Source organism: Podarcis filfolensis (assembly GCF_964270895.1).
Source record: "Podarcis filfolensis genome assembly, chromosome: 11".
NCBI classification, from domain to species: Eukaryota; Metazoa; Chordata; class Lepidosauria; order Squamata; family Lacertidae; genus Podarcis; species Podarcis filfolensis.
Window position 1 is genome coordinate 29,711,317 of NC_139613.1, and position 11,984 is coordinate 29,723,300.

The window sequence follows — 11,984 nt, forward strand, 5'->3', positions numbered from 1 at the left end:
GAGGCCCCACACAGTCCAGAAAAGCTCTGCTGGATGGCAAGAAGAGAATGCAATGGAGGCAGCTAAGTATGCCTTCTTTGCTGCCTTCACTGCTACTAGGTAGACTAGATGATGAACCCTCAGAAGTGTTTGAATGCATTCCACAGGAGTTTTCCTGCTTGTTTCCTCGCCTGGGAGGGGTCTTGACTGTGACACAGCCAGTGTTTGCAAAAAGGTTACTAACCTAATGAGAGAATCAAGCTTCACCCTCCATTCCCTCTACTTTGTTTTTAAGCTGTAATTCCTGTTTACTGCAACAGATTAGCATAAATAAGTAAACCTTTCCTCCTACAGAGAGATTGGCTCAGTTTCCTGAATTTCCATACCTTTTTGAATTTGATCTAATCATCACAAACAGAAACAAAACTTAAAAGCCTCCCTGAGCCTAGTCATTATCACCTCAATCACTTTCCAGAGCAAGGAAGACTAGTCACCATAATTAAGCTGGAGAGTAGATTTGCTGGAGCCTGTTATGTTCAACTACCTTTCTCGACAAGAAAACTTCTGGAAATCCATACAGCTAATAAGATGACATACTTTCAGTTTTGTTTTCTGACAATAATAATATAAACACACAAAATCAGATACAACCAATTTAGGGTAGTGGAAAGGTTTCTGAAAACCCTCTTCACAACTTATAGGGCAGAAGGCACAGAAATGAGAAAATACCAGAGTAACTCATTTTATTGCCTGAAGATGGAACTTTCAAGTTCATGCTAGGTCCTCAGACAATGTGCAGCTCAAACAAGGAGCCCTGTAAGATAGGCACCAATTCCCTGCTTTCTGTACCACCAGAACATGTCTTCTGTATCTATAGCACTGTACCTATCTTCTCTAGCTACTACAGGAACTACTGTCTTTTCTGACACTTTTCCTTGGAAGGAGCAATTATGCTAAATTCCTCAATTTCTGCATTTTCTGTTAGTAGTTCTCAACACTCACCTGGGGAACTTTGTTAGCTGTGGGAATCTATTGGTTTAATGGCTGAGAGTTTCAATTGCAAAAGAGAAAAGGAAAATGGAAGGCAGAGGAAGATGGAGAATTGGCTCATACAAGTGACTACCAGTTTATATTGAGCATTCTGTAGCAAGAGGGTATTAGGATTGTGGAGTGATTGTCACAGGTTTGACAACAGTAATGTACCATGGAAAGTTTTGCAAAGTGGGAAAACTGCAGGAAGTTTTCCAGTGCTTATTTTTTTCTGTAGAAAATGTCCCATTAAAATTTTGTTTCATAAAAGTAGTAATAATTAGTGGATACCAACATGATTACAAGCTGCAAGCTTGGCAGTTTCAGAGTTGTAATTAATGTTTCTCAGGAAATGTTAAATAATGTACTTCTATATATTTTCCTGATTTGTCATTGGGGATAAAATAAAACTGCAAATACACATGAATGTTACCTGATTGCCTGTGCAGGTCAAGTAAAAAATGAAGCTAAAATTCTTATTTCATCTCAGACTGCATAATGTAAAAGAAGTTCGTGCCACAGTATTTACATTTTTGCAAGTACTTAAAAATAATTTACACATAAAGCTTTGAATGTGTTGGAATAGAACATTTAATAGTGCAATCCTAAACATTTCTATTCAGAAGTAAGTCACAAATTCACAGGCAATATTTCACTGCTTAGATTAGCCTTCTCTAACCCAATGCCCTTCAGGTGTTTGGGACTACAACTCCAATCAGCCCCAACAAGCACTGTAAGCATTCTAGTCCAAAACTGGAAGTTGAAGGCTGGTTTCATACTCCATGGCATGAGCCATATTATACTGACTACTAGCATCCAAGGGCTAAACAAGTCAATAATTTCTCTTCAGTAAATGCATATATAGATAAACTTCCCAGAATCTGAATAGGCCTTGAAAACACCAACTTAAGTTATCAAATATTGCAAGCACTGAACAACCATGAGGTTTCACATGATAGACAGTCATACTAAGCCACATCCTGCATTCTATTTTCATAAAATTTGCAGTGTCCTCTAAAATCACCTGGATGAAATCACCCACTCCAGCACCAAAATCTCCAAAATTGGAAACTGGAAACTAGGAAGTAAGTACGCTATTTGTTGGGTTCAAATACAGCTTCTTTACCAGAGTGGCTGGGGAAACCCAGCCAGATGGGCGGGGTAGAAATAATAAATTATTATTATTATACCACTGCCTCCTTAAGAACTGTGGGAACTAATCTTTCAGAGTTGTCCACATGACCAACCCAGTTCTAGCTGATCTGAACAGTCAGGATGGGAAAGACCCTATAGAACACATATGTCTCAGCCTTCCAAGCAACTTGTCCACATACTCATGCAATACAAGCTTAAAAGGATCCATAACAACCTGACTAAACAATGTCCAAGCCCCATTCCTCTCAGAAGCCAGTGCGGATACAAGCAATTTTATCTGAAAAATGTCTAGTCATTTGGTCACAGCAAGCTTTTTGAGTGTTCCACTATCTGATCTCCTGATCCTATATGAAGATGGCTATTCCCCTTCTCCTGTACTTAAAAATGCAGTGTACTAATAGGCTGTTACAGGGAAACAGCAGCAACTGTCAAACGGTCTTAAAGCACCAAACCAGATGTGAGTTTACAGTACCACAAATGATCAGTTATAAATAAGTTATCCTGTAATGGGGCAGGGAACTTAAACTAAAAAGCAAAGTACCTCTCTATACAAACATGAACCCACTTTTAGAAGTCTCAGTGCTTAACAGTGCCTTACTACTTTCAGCCTATAAAACTAGAAGAATTATGAATTAAAATACCTCTTCCAATGGAACAATAATTGCATGTTCATTGTATATGTTCATTATATCTGCACTGCAAATAAGCCCACAAAAGTTACTAGCCTACAAAAATATTTACTAGTCTGCTGGAACTGGCAGAGTAAGACTAGAGAGCTTTAACCCTTATCCAGTATGTCCAGAAGAATGCAACCTAAATAGTGTAGAATCTGGAAACCAAGAGCTATCAGCAATGGTGGAAAGAGAGGGGTGTACTCAGCACCGAGAAGAGAAGATCAAAAAGTAACATTATAACTGCCTTCAATTATCTAAAGGGTTGCAATGTGGAAGATGGAGCAGACTTGTTCACTGTTATTCCAGAAGGCAGGACTAGACACAGTGAGTGGAAATTGCAAGGAAGCAGATTTTGATTAAACATGCAGAGAAACCTCCTAACAGCAAGAGATGTTCAACATTAGACTAGCCTGTCTTGGCAAGCTCTTCTTTGCTCGATGGCTGGATGGTTTTCTCTCTCAGGGATGCTTTTGAGCAGTGGACTAGACTTAGCAATGAACATATCAACCTATTTTCTTTTTGTGCCAGTGCTGATGTGCTCAAGTCAGGGCTTTCTTTGCAGTTTTTTTAAAGGTCCCTTTCCAATTTATAAACTGTATTATAGAATTTGGTATTTGGATTTTGCCTTAACTAGTTTATATACACACGGCACCTATACACTGTAAGCAAACAGCAAAAATCAACCAAGTCACACAATCTACGTGCATTGGGATTTGCTGCCCATTAAATCCACATCACAGTCTGGCATATTTCCTTCATTGTATTAGGAATGATGTATTGGTTGGGCTGATAGTGGGTTACCTACGTAAAAACAAGAATCACTAAAAACAAAACTAAAAGCTATAATTAAAAAACAATTAAACATTAATAGAAGTAAAACTATATACACATATAAAATCTGTTTAAAACATACAAATAATTACAATAAAAACAGCATAGCACCAGCCCTTTCATCAAAAGCAGTCAATTCCCAAAAACTTGTTGGAACAAGAATGTCTTTACCTGCCAGCAGGAGGACAAGGAGAAAGCCAGTGTAGTTTCTCCAGGGAGGAAGTTTCAGAGTAATGCATATATATCTCAAAGACATATAATTGTCCAAAGTATCAGACCTGACATATTTTATTATGAAAAGTAATTAACAGAATAGTTGCAGTCAGTTCTGCAAATTTTGGGATTATTTATATTAGCCCTGTTACCTTCTACCCTCACTGACAAATCAAGTGTCAGAGTGAGTGAAAAATCATATACATTGTATGCGTGTCCCTATATACATTTCAGGCAAAGTCACTGGGATAACAGTTAATTATAACTTTGAAACCATTTTATAGAATAGAATTGTAGAGTTGGAAGGGGCCCCAAAGGTCATCTAGTCCAACTCCCTGCAATGCAGGAATGTTCTATCATTGTTCCATCACTAATGAGTTTCAAAAACAAGAGGGACCTGCAGCACAATGTTGCAGTATATTCCGAGAACCCAGAATAGGAGCCTTTAAATGCTTTTCAGGCCTTGGGGCAAAGTGAATTTCAGGAGTTTCTGTCCCTGCTGGCCTTCTACAGCTGTGTTACATAGCACTAGAGAGTTGCCAGTGTCAAACTCAATAATCTCTTAGCTATGAAGTGGAGGAGGGCACTCAGCTGAGGAGGTGGGGTGCTGAATAGGTCAATTCCCTCTCCTCCTCTGCCCTTCATTTGCTTTTTGCTTTCTTTTACAACTGACAGGAAATATTGTATTCTAGTGATTAGATGAGCTTTTCTCAACCTTAGGTCCCCTCATGTTGTTGGACTACAACTCCCATCATTTCTAGCTAGCAGGGTCAGTAGTCAGGGATGTTAGGAGTTATAGTCCAAAAACAACTGCGGACCCAAGGTTGAGAAAGGCTGTGTTGGACTAGGACTTGGAAAAGCAGAGCTCAAAACCACACTCAACCATGAAGCTCACCTTAGGCCAGCCACTCTCTCTAAGCCTAACTGACTTTACAGTGTTGTTGTGAGGATAAATGGACTGGGAGAGAACCATGTATTGCAGCTTGAGCTCCTTGGAGGAAAGGTGAGCTCTAAATATTATAATTGATTAAGTAAAATGGAAATTCCATATCTTAAACTGTTCTCAGACATAGACTTGACTGATAGATTCACAGTCTACCAATTTATTTATTTAGATCCTCCCCCACCCATCTCTTTGTAAGCTAAACTCTTACCAATGTTCTGTAAATTCCCAGGTTCTTGTTAGCAGTTTTACTTTTCTTTTCATTAATAAATTTATAAAATTCTGTATATCTAGGGCACTCCTCAAGGAAGCAGAAAAAACTAGCTTATTGTGGGGTGGCTTCATTTTGTTTTGAAACTAATAAGCACTCAACCACTTGGTGTACCCTAGAGTTTAGAGCAGAGTTTCTGTTTTTAGAAATGTTTCTAGGGAAAATATAGTGAAGGTAGATTTCATCTATAAGAAACAAATATTTTCACTCAACATCATGGCCACAATACTTCATACAGAATGTTTTTCTATGGAGTCAGTTCACACGTTCCGTTACAAAGTAGTATTCATGATCTACTTTTAAATAGGCCTTTAGTCTCATCAAAATTAGAAACATTCATTTGCCAGTGTTTTTCCCTTGAAATTGACACCAGTTAAACCTGGATTCAGTTAAACCTTTATTTGTTAAACCTAATAATTAAGTTATTAGCATTATCTGTTCCTGACACCAAGAAGGTATGTAGGTTTTCAGTAATGGCAGTATATTCTTCTCCAGCAATGATCAACAATTGCCACATATTTCACACTCTTAAAAAAAACCCAGTCACCACCACCACCCAACTGTAAAATACAGGAACAGAAAATACAGGCAATAAGTATGAGGAAACAATAGGTTATATATTCTGACTTTTATATCATAAAAGGACTAGATCATGGATATAATGAACGTACAGATATCTGCAGAACTGCCACCCCAAATATACTACCAATATCTGTAACAGATACCTCCTTCAAAAGATGTCATTTGAAATACATTCAGCCATATATAAACATTTATAAAGCCATAATCAACATTTCAGTTGATTCTGAAACAGTTGGTCACATTACTTGTCTCAAAATGCCCCAAGATATCTAAGGTTGAAATCCTGTGCACACTTACTACGGTGTACACCACAATGAATTCAGGTGAACTTTCTCTTGAGTAAGCATGTAAGGATTCTGTCACTTCTGCTGCAAATCCATACATGTCTAAGAAGTAAGTCCCAAAAGGTAAATGGCAGACAGCAACTACAATTGGGTACTAATTCACAAAATTCCTAAGCAGCAATTCACGGGGACTCTGAGCTTTCAGAGAAAAGCAAATCCAATTTAAGGAAATCAAAGCTGAATGAGCATTCTTAGAAACTTTAAATGGGCAAAAAATTAATGACACTTTTAAGATAGCAGATATTCCAAGGCAACATCTAATTATTTTATTAGCAACCTATCCATGCTATTTAAATCATTACATGAAACTACTAGCTTGCTGTTCTTCTGAATCATGAAGTGCAGAAGAGGCAGAGAAAAAGAGCACAAGCTGTATGTTCTTGTATACAGTTTCGTTCCTGGAAAGCACAGGTACACTAACACAGTGTCTCTGAAAGAAAGCACGTATAGAGGATATTTTTAAAAAAACCCAAAGCAGGTTTGCTCTGTAGTTAGGTGATTATGTTGATTCTACTACATACTGTTAAAAACCTCTAACCGCTTAACTCAAAAGTCATGTAATAAGCACATAAAAAATCAATGTCCAGACAGTGACTTGAGGTTCCTATCATTACTTCATCTCTTTGGTTCCTTTGCTAAGAACTTTTATATATAATGGATTGGTAAGATCGCCTTGTTAAGTCATAAATAAAGACCTCGTCTTGCTTTTTTAAAAAAACAAACATAAACAAGACCTTTAAAAAAAAGCAGCACTACAATGGAGTAGTTTCGGATTCCACAAGACGCTGAAGATTCACCAGCGGCATTTAGTAGAAGAGTCAAGGGAAGGAGGATCCCGAGTAAACTTCCACTGAGCGAAGAAGCCTCAGTTTCTAGGGTTTTGTCAGCGAGAGTGAAGAAGAGGAAAAGTAAACAACCTCACCCAGAAGCCTGGCCCCGTCCCGCCGCCGCCTCGAGAGACGCCCCTCGGGGACAGGAGGGCGCATTTTAAGCCGCCACCCGCCCCCAGTCACCCTCCTCTCGGGGCAAAGCAACAGGTGCCCTGGACTTCCTTCCCACCCAGGGAAAGAGAGAGCCGGGGAAGGCTGGCACCCTCAGCACAGGAGCCACACAAGGGCACTGGCCTGGGATAAGCCCCCGCCACACAAGCCAGTCGTCCCCTCATGCCGGCCTCGCTCGCTCGCTCGACCCCCCCCCCCGCTGGCACTGGCCCCGGAGCGGCCCGTGAGGTAAAAGCCGAGGCCGCCGCACTTCGCAGCGCCCCCCGTATCCCAACCCGTCGCCACGGCAGGCCCGAACCCTGCCCCGAAGGTGGCGCAAGAGCCGGGAAGGAGAAGAGGCAGAGGCGCCGCCGCCGCCGGGCTCCGGGTCGCCGTCCGGGTCGCCTCTTCTCCCTCCCCGCGCTTCTTTTCCATTGTGCGTGACACGGTCCGGCCCCTGAGGAAAGGAGAGCGGTGGGGGGAGGGAAGGGAAGCCAAAAACCCCACAGCTCCTCACCCAGAAACTCTCCACAAAGTACGCCATGACCATCTCGCTGACTCGGCCCGGCCCCGTCCGACACAGCCACCGGGAATTGGGGGTGGGGAGAAAGAGGGAACCGCCGTGCGCCGCCCTTCCCTTCACGGCACAACAACTCCTCCTCCTCCTCCTCCTCGTCGTCGTCCTGCTCTAACTCTGTCCCCTCTGCTTCGCCCTCTCTCCACAGAGGCGAGCTCAGCCAGCCAGATCCAAGGGGCGCATGCGCCAGGTTGCCGGCCAAGGCGCGCGCACCGCGGCTCGGCACAACACGGGCGGCGCAGGAACGGCCGACTTCCCTGGCGAAGGGAGTGAGCAGGCGCGGAGAGGCGGATGTGCAGGATTCGAGAGGGGCGGGGCGGAGGAGCGAGGGACGGAGGGAGGGAGGCCCAGCTTATGGGGCAGCGGCCGGCGCCGAGGCTCGGAGGGTGGGCGGTCGAGTAGAGGAATGCTATGCGTCGGGGGGGGGGGGCGGTGTAGAAGCGGGGTACCCCCCCTCCCACCGCACCCAGGGATATCTGAATGTAAGGCGCCCTGGGGAGCCTTCCGGATGAAAAGGCATCAACAAAGCAGGTTTTAAGAAGGCGACTTTTTCCAGCAGGTGTGGAGGGAAACCGCGGCGGGGGGGGGGGGGATAAAACAACAGAGGAGGCTGAGCCACTGGTCAGAGTTCAAGCAGTTCTGGTCCACGGTGAGGCTTTTTTGGTTGGCTTCGGTAGTGGTGTGATGATAGAGAAGACCCCCATGCCCACCTGTTGTCGCTCCAGCATCATGTTGGCCCATGGGAAGGACACAAGCAGAGTATGACATGTTCCCTGCCCACTTGCCATTCCCACAAAGGCTGGGAACATGTTGTTGTTGTTGTTGTTGTTTAGTCGTTTAGTCGTGTCCGACTCTTCGTGACCCCATGGACCAGAGCACGCCAGGCACTTCTGTCCTCCACTGCATCCCGCAGTTTGATCAAACTCATGCTGGTAGCTTCAAGAACATCATCCAACCATCTCATCCTCTGTCGTCCCCTTCTCCTTGTGCCCTCCATCTTCAGCAACATCAGGGTCTTTTCCAGGGAGTCTTCTCTTCTCATGAGGTGGCCAAAGTATTGGAGCCTCAGCTTCAGGATCTGTCCTTCCAGTGAGCACTCAGGGCTGATTTCCTTAAGAATGGATACGTTTGATCTTCTTGCAGTCCATGGGACTCTCAAGAGTCTCCTCCAGCACCATAATTCAAAAGCATCAATTCTTCGGCGATCAAAAGCATATCCGCCGCCGGCTGCAAAGAGTTGTGGGAACTGCAGTTTATCCCTTTCAGAGCTACTACAGTGGTACCTCGGGTTACAGACGCGTCAGGTTACAGACTCCACTAACCCAGAAATAGTACCTCAGGTTAAGAACTTTGCTTCAGGATGAAAACAGAAATCATGCTCCTGCGGCACAGCGGCCCCATTAGCTAAAGTGGTATCTCAGGTTAAGAACAGTTTCAGGTTAAAAACAGACCTCCAGAACGAATTAAATTCTTAACCCGAGGTACCACTGTATTCCCAACACCCTTAAACAATGGCTCCCGGGATCTGGGTTGTGGGTGGGTGTGCTTTAAATGGAATGTGCACCAGCCAAATCCATATAACAACAAATAACACTATATCACAGTAAGCATCTTTTGAATAACAGTGGCAGTGCCAAGCCAGGTTTTTTCTCAGCCCTGCTCCCACTTTGCATATACTGAAGAGGACTGGAGGACTGAGATGGGTGCTTTCTATTTTTTGTCATTTTAGTGGGTCATAATATATAATTGCTTTTGATGGCAGTTGAACCCTTAGCCAAGTATGTTAATCTAATCAACCACTTACGGGCTGGTTAGCTTAAAGTCTGTTCCATACAAACTAGTAGAAAGCATTGTTAAAGACAAAGTTGCCATGCATATAGAAGAACAAGTCTTGCTGAAGGAGAATCAGCATGGCTTCCGAAAGGGTAAATCCTATTACACTATTTGAGTGTCAACAAGCTCCTTGGGGAGTAAGGGCAAGATATTAATAGAATAAATAAATAAAATAGATGTGGATGATCCAACCAACAATGCTGAGAGTAAGAGGAAACATGATAGAGGTGTATAAGATTATGTATGGGGGGGGGAATAGAGAAGGAAAAGTTTTTCTGCTGCTCTCATACAATTAGAATCAAGGTCCATCCAATGAAGTGGAATGTTTGAAAATTCAGGACAGACAAAAGAAACAACTTATTTGCACAGTACATACAGTACTCAACTGTAAAATTAGCTCCCATAAGATTTAGTGACAGCCACCAACTTGGATGGCTTTAAATGAGCATCAAATTTGGGGACAGGGCTATCAACTGTTACCAACCATTGTGGCAGTGTTTGACCTCTGCTGTTGGCGATAGTATGCCTGAGTTGCTGGGAATCATCACAAGTGTGCAGAGTGCTGTTGCATTCTTGTGCTACTTATGGGCTTCCCATAGGCATCAGGCTGGCCATTGTTAGAATGAAATGTTGAACTATATTTGTTTAGGCAAGCCTATCCAGATGCATAGGTGTTGACGTGTTTTAACATCTTTTGCTGTTAATTTTTATTCTTTGTATGTTTCGATTGGCAAATAGCAATCCTGGAGATGACATCATTGTCCCTGCCATGAAATAAGTGCCAGTGCCTTGTTGGCACCTGCTCCTGGCTCCACTACACCACTGTTTCTGTAGGAACAGACAAAACATGGCAAACCCTGCGATAGTGAGTAGGCTTGATCTAGGTCCAACCTAGTGAAGTCAGCATGTGTATTGTCTCAGTACAATATATATTTTTCTAACAGAACTGAGTTGTGATACTTGGATTTTATGTTGGTGCTCTGTGGATATGGACACCAAATGTGCCTGGGAAGCTCTTGATGTCTGGAGGATGTTATCCAGACTGAACATGAACTGAACAGGAGAAAAATAGGCAGTTATGCTAAGCAGGTGAATTTCTATAATGAAAGCTGGAAGTTCCTTATTTTCAATTTTTGCTGCTGGGATAGGCTTCTTGCAGCTTGATGATCAAGAGCTTGCAGCTTAATGATCTTCTTCCCATCTTTAACAGTAATGCTTTTTTAAACCTTGAAGTTCCTATGTACAGCTATTAAATGTACAGGAAGACTGGTCCTGCATTTCCCTATTTTTTTTCTCTGTGTCTTTTATACAGTTCCACACAATTCTTCATATATGTGCCTTTGCAGAGCACTTTTGGGTGCAGTTTCTAGAGCTCTCTGGTCACAGAACTGTTCTTTCTATTTTTCTCTTGACACACTTGAATTATTTTATTATTTATTATTTTATTATTTATTAATTTGCATACTGCCCCTAAATCTCAGGACAGTTCACAAGATAAAACTTGTGTGCATCTCTCATTTTTTCTTCTGTCATGGCAACAGGAAATGTCTTCTGAAATTTTCTGTAGAATTTGGAATTTTGTGGCATTTGTATTTCACTATGTATTTCATTCAGTTCAGTTGAAAGCCCACCCTTCCTCCCTAAGGAGCCCAGGGATTGGAACACTCAAATAATGTTAGTGAGAAAGTACTTGCCCTTTCAGAAACTCTGTGAATTTTCCTCTAGAGCTTTATTCTATCCCCCCTCCTTAAGAGAGAGCTCTTCCCTTTTCCTCATTTAGTTTAAGCAGGCATTGTCCTCATTTTTAGTTTGTGCAAGTTCTTCTCAGTCTTCAAATTCTGGAGTCCTTTAAAATATGCTTTTCCAATGGCAAATTCACCACCACTGCTCATAATCAATGCCCACATTATTAAAACCCACTAAGTGTGCACACCACAATTGTTCCTTGAGGCTTTGGGTGTCATTGTGGGAAAGGGTTTGGCTGCTCTGATTTCAGACTGACCTGTGAAACCCCAGGCACCGCCTCCATGACCGCTTGAGAACTAACTCAACTTCTGCCTTTCTAATACCTGCCGTCAAAGGTTCAGTTTTAAGCTCGTCCCCAAGAATGACAGAGAACACTGGACTGTTTTACACTGCTTTATAATAATAATAATAATAATAATTAACTGGTACTCACCATGAAGTTGTTACAGTAAGTGACACACTTTTAACATTTTGGGGACCCTTTAGTGTCCCCAGAAAAAAGCAGTTTTAGTTTCAAGATCACCTCAAATGCGTTCTTTATTGACTTCTTGATATGTCCAATATGTGTACCATTTTTCAGATATCATGCATTCTGATTTTAATCAGCCTCTGCCAGAAATTCCTTCTTAATCAGAACTGGAGAGCCTGTGGCCTCCCATAGGTTTAATTCCAGCTTCCATAAATCCTGGCCAGCATGGTGAGTAGTCAGGAAATATGCAAGTCCAGCATTCTTAGGAGGGCCTCAACCTCCCCATTCAGGTTCTAAATACTAAAACATGGTTGTTAGCTGTACAAACTGCTCATACCCCCCCCATTCACCCAATGGC

The 11,984-nt window shown here is 42.4% G+C and overlaps 1 protein-coding gene across 1 annotated transcript in view; it reads right to left on the minus strand.

The window, feature by feature from the left end:
- Positions 1 to 7,849, minus strand: part of FCHO2 (FCH and mu domain containing endocytic adaptor 2) — a 64,126-nt gene extending 56,277 nt beyond the window's left edge. Inside the window, exon 1 of the mRNA XM_083577360.1 lies at positions 7,519 to 7,849. Within this exon, the coding sequence (XP_083433486.1) occupies positions 7,519 to 7,551 (33 nt within the window). The 5' untranslated portion in view covers positions 7,552 to 7,849. The remainder of the gene's footprint in view (positions 1 to 7,518) is intronic.
- Positions 7,850 to 11,984: the final 4,135 nt, after the last annotated feature.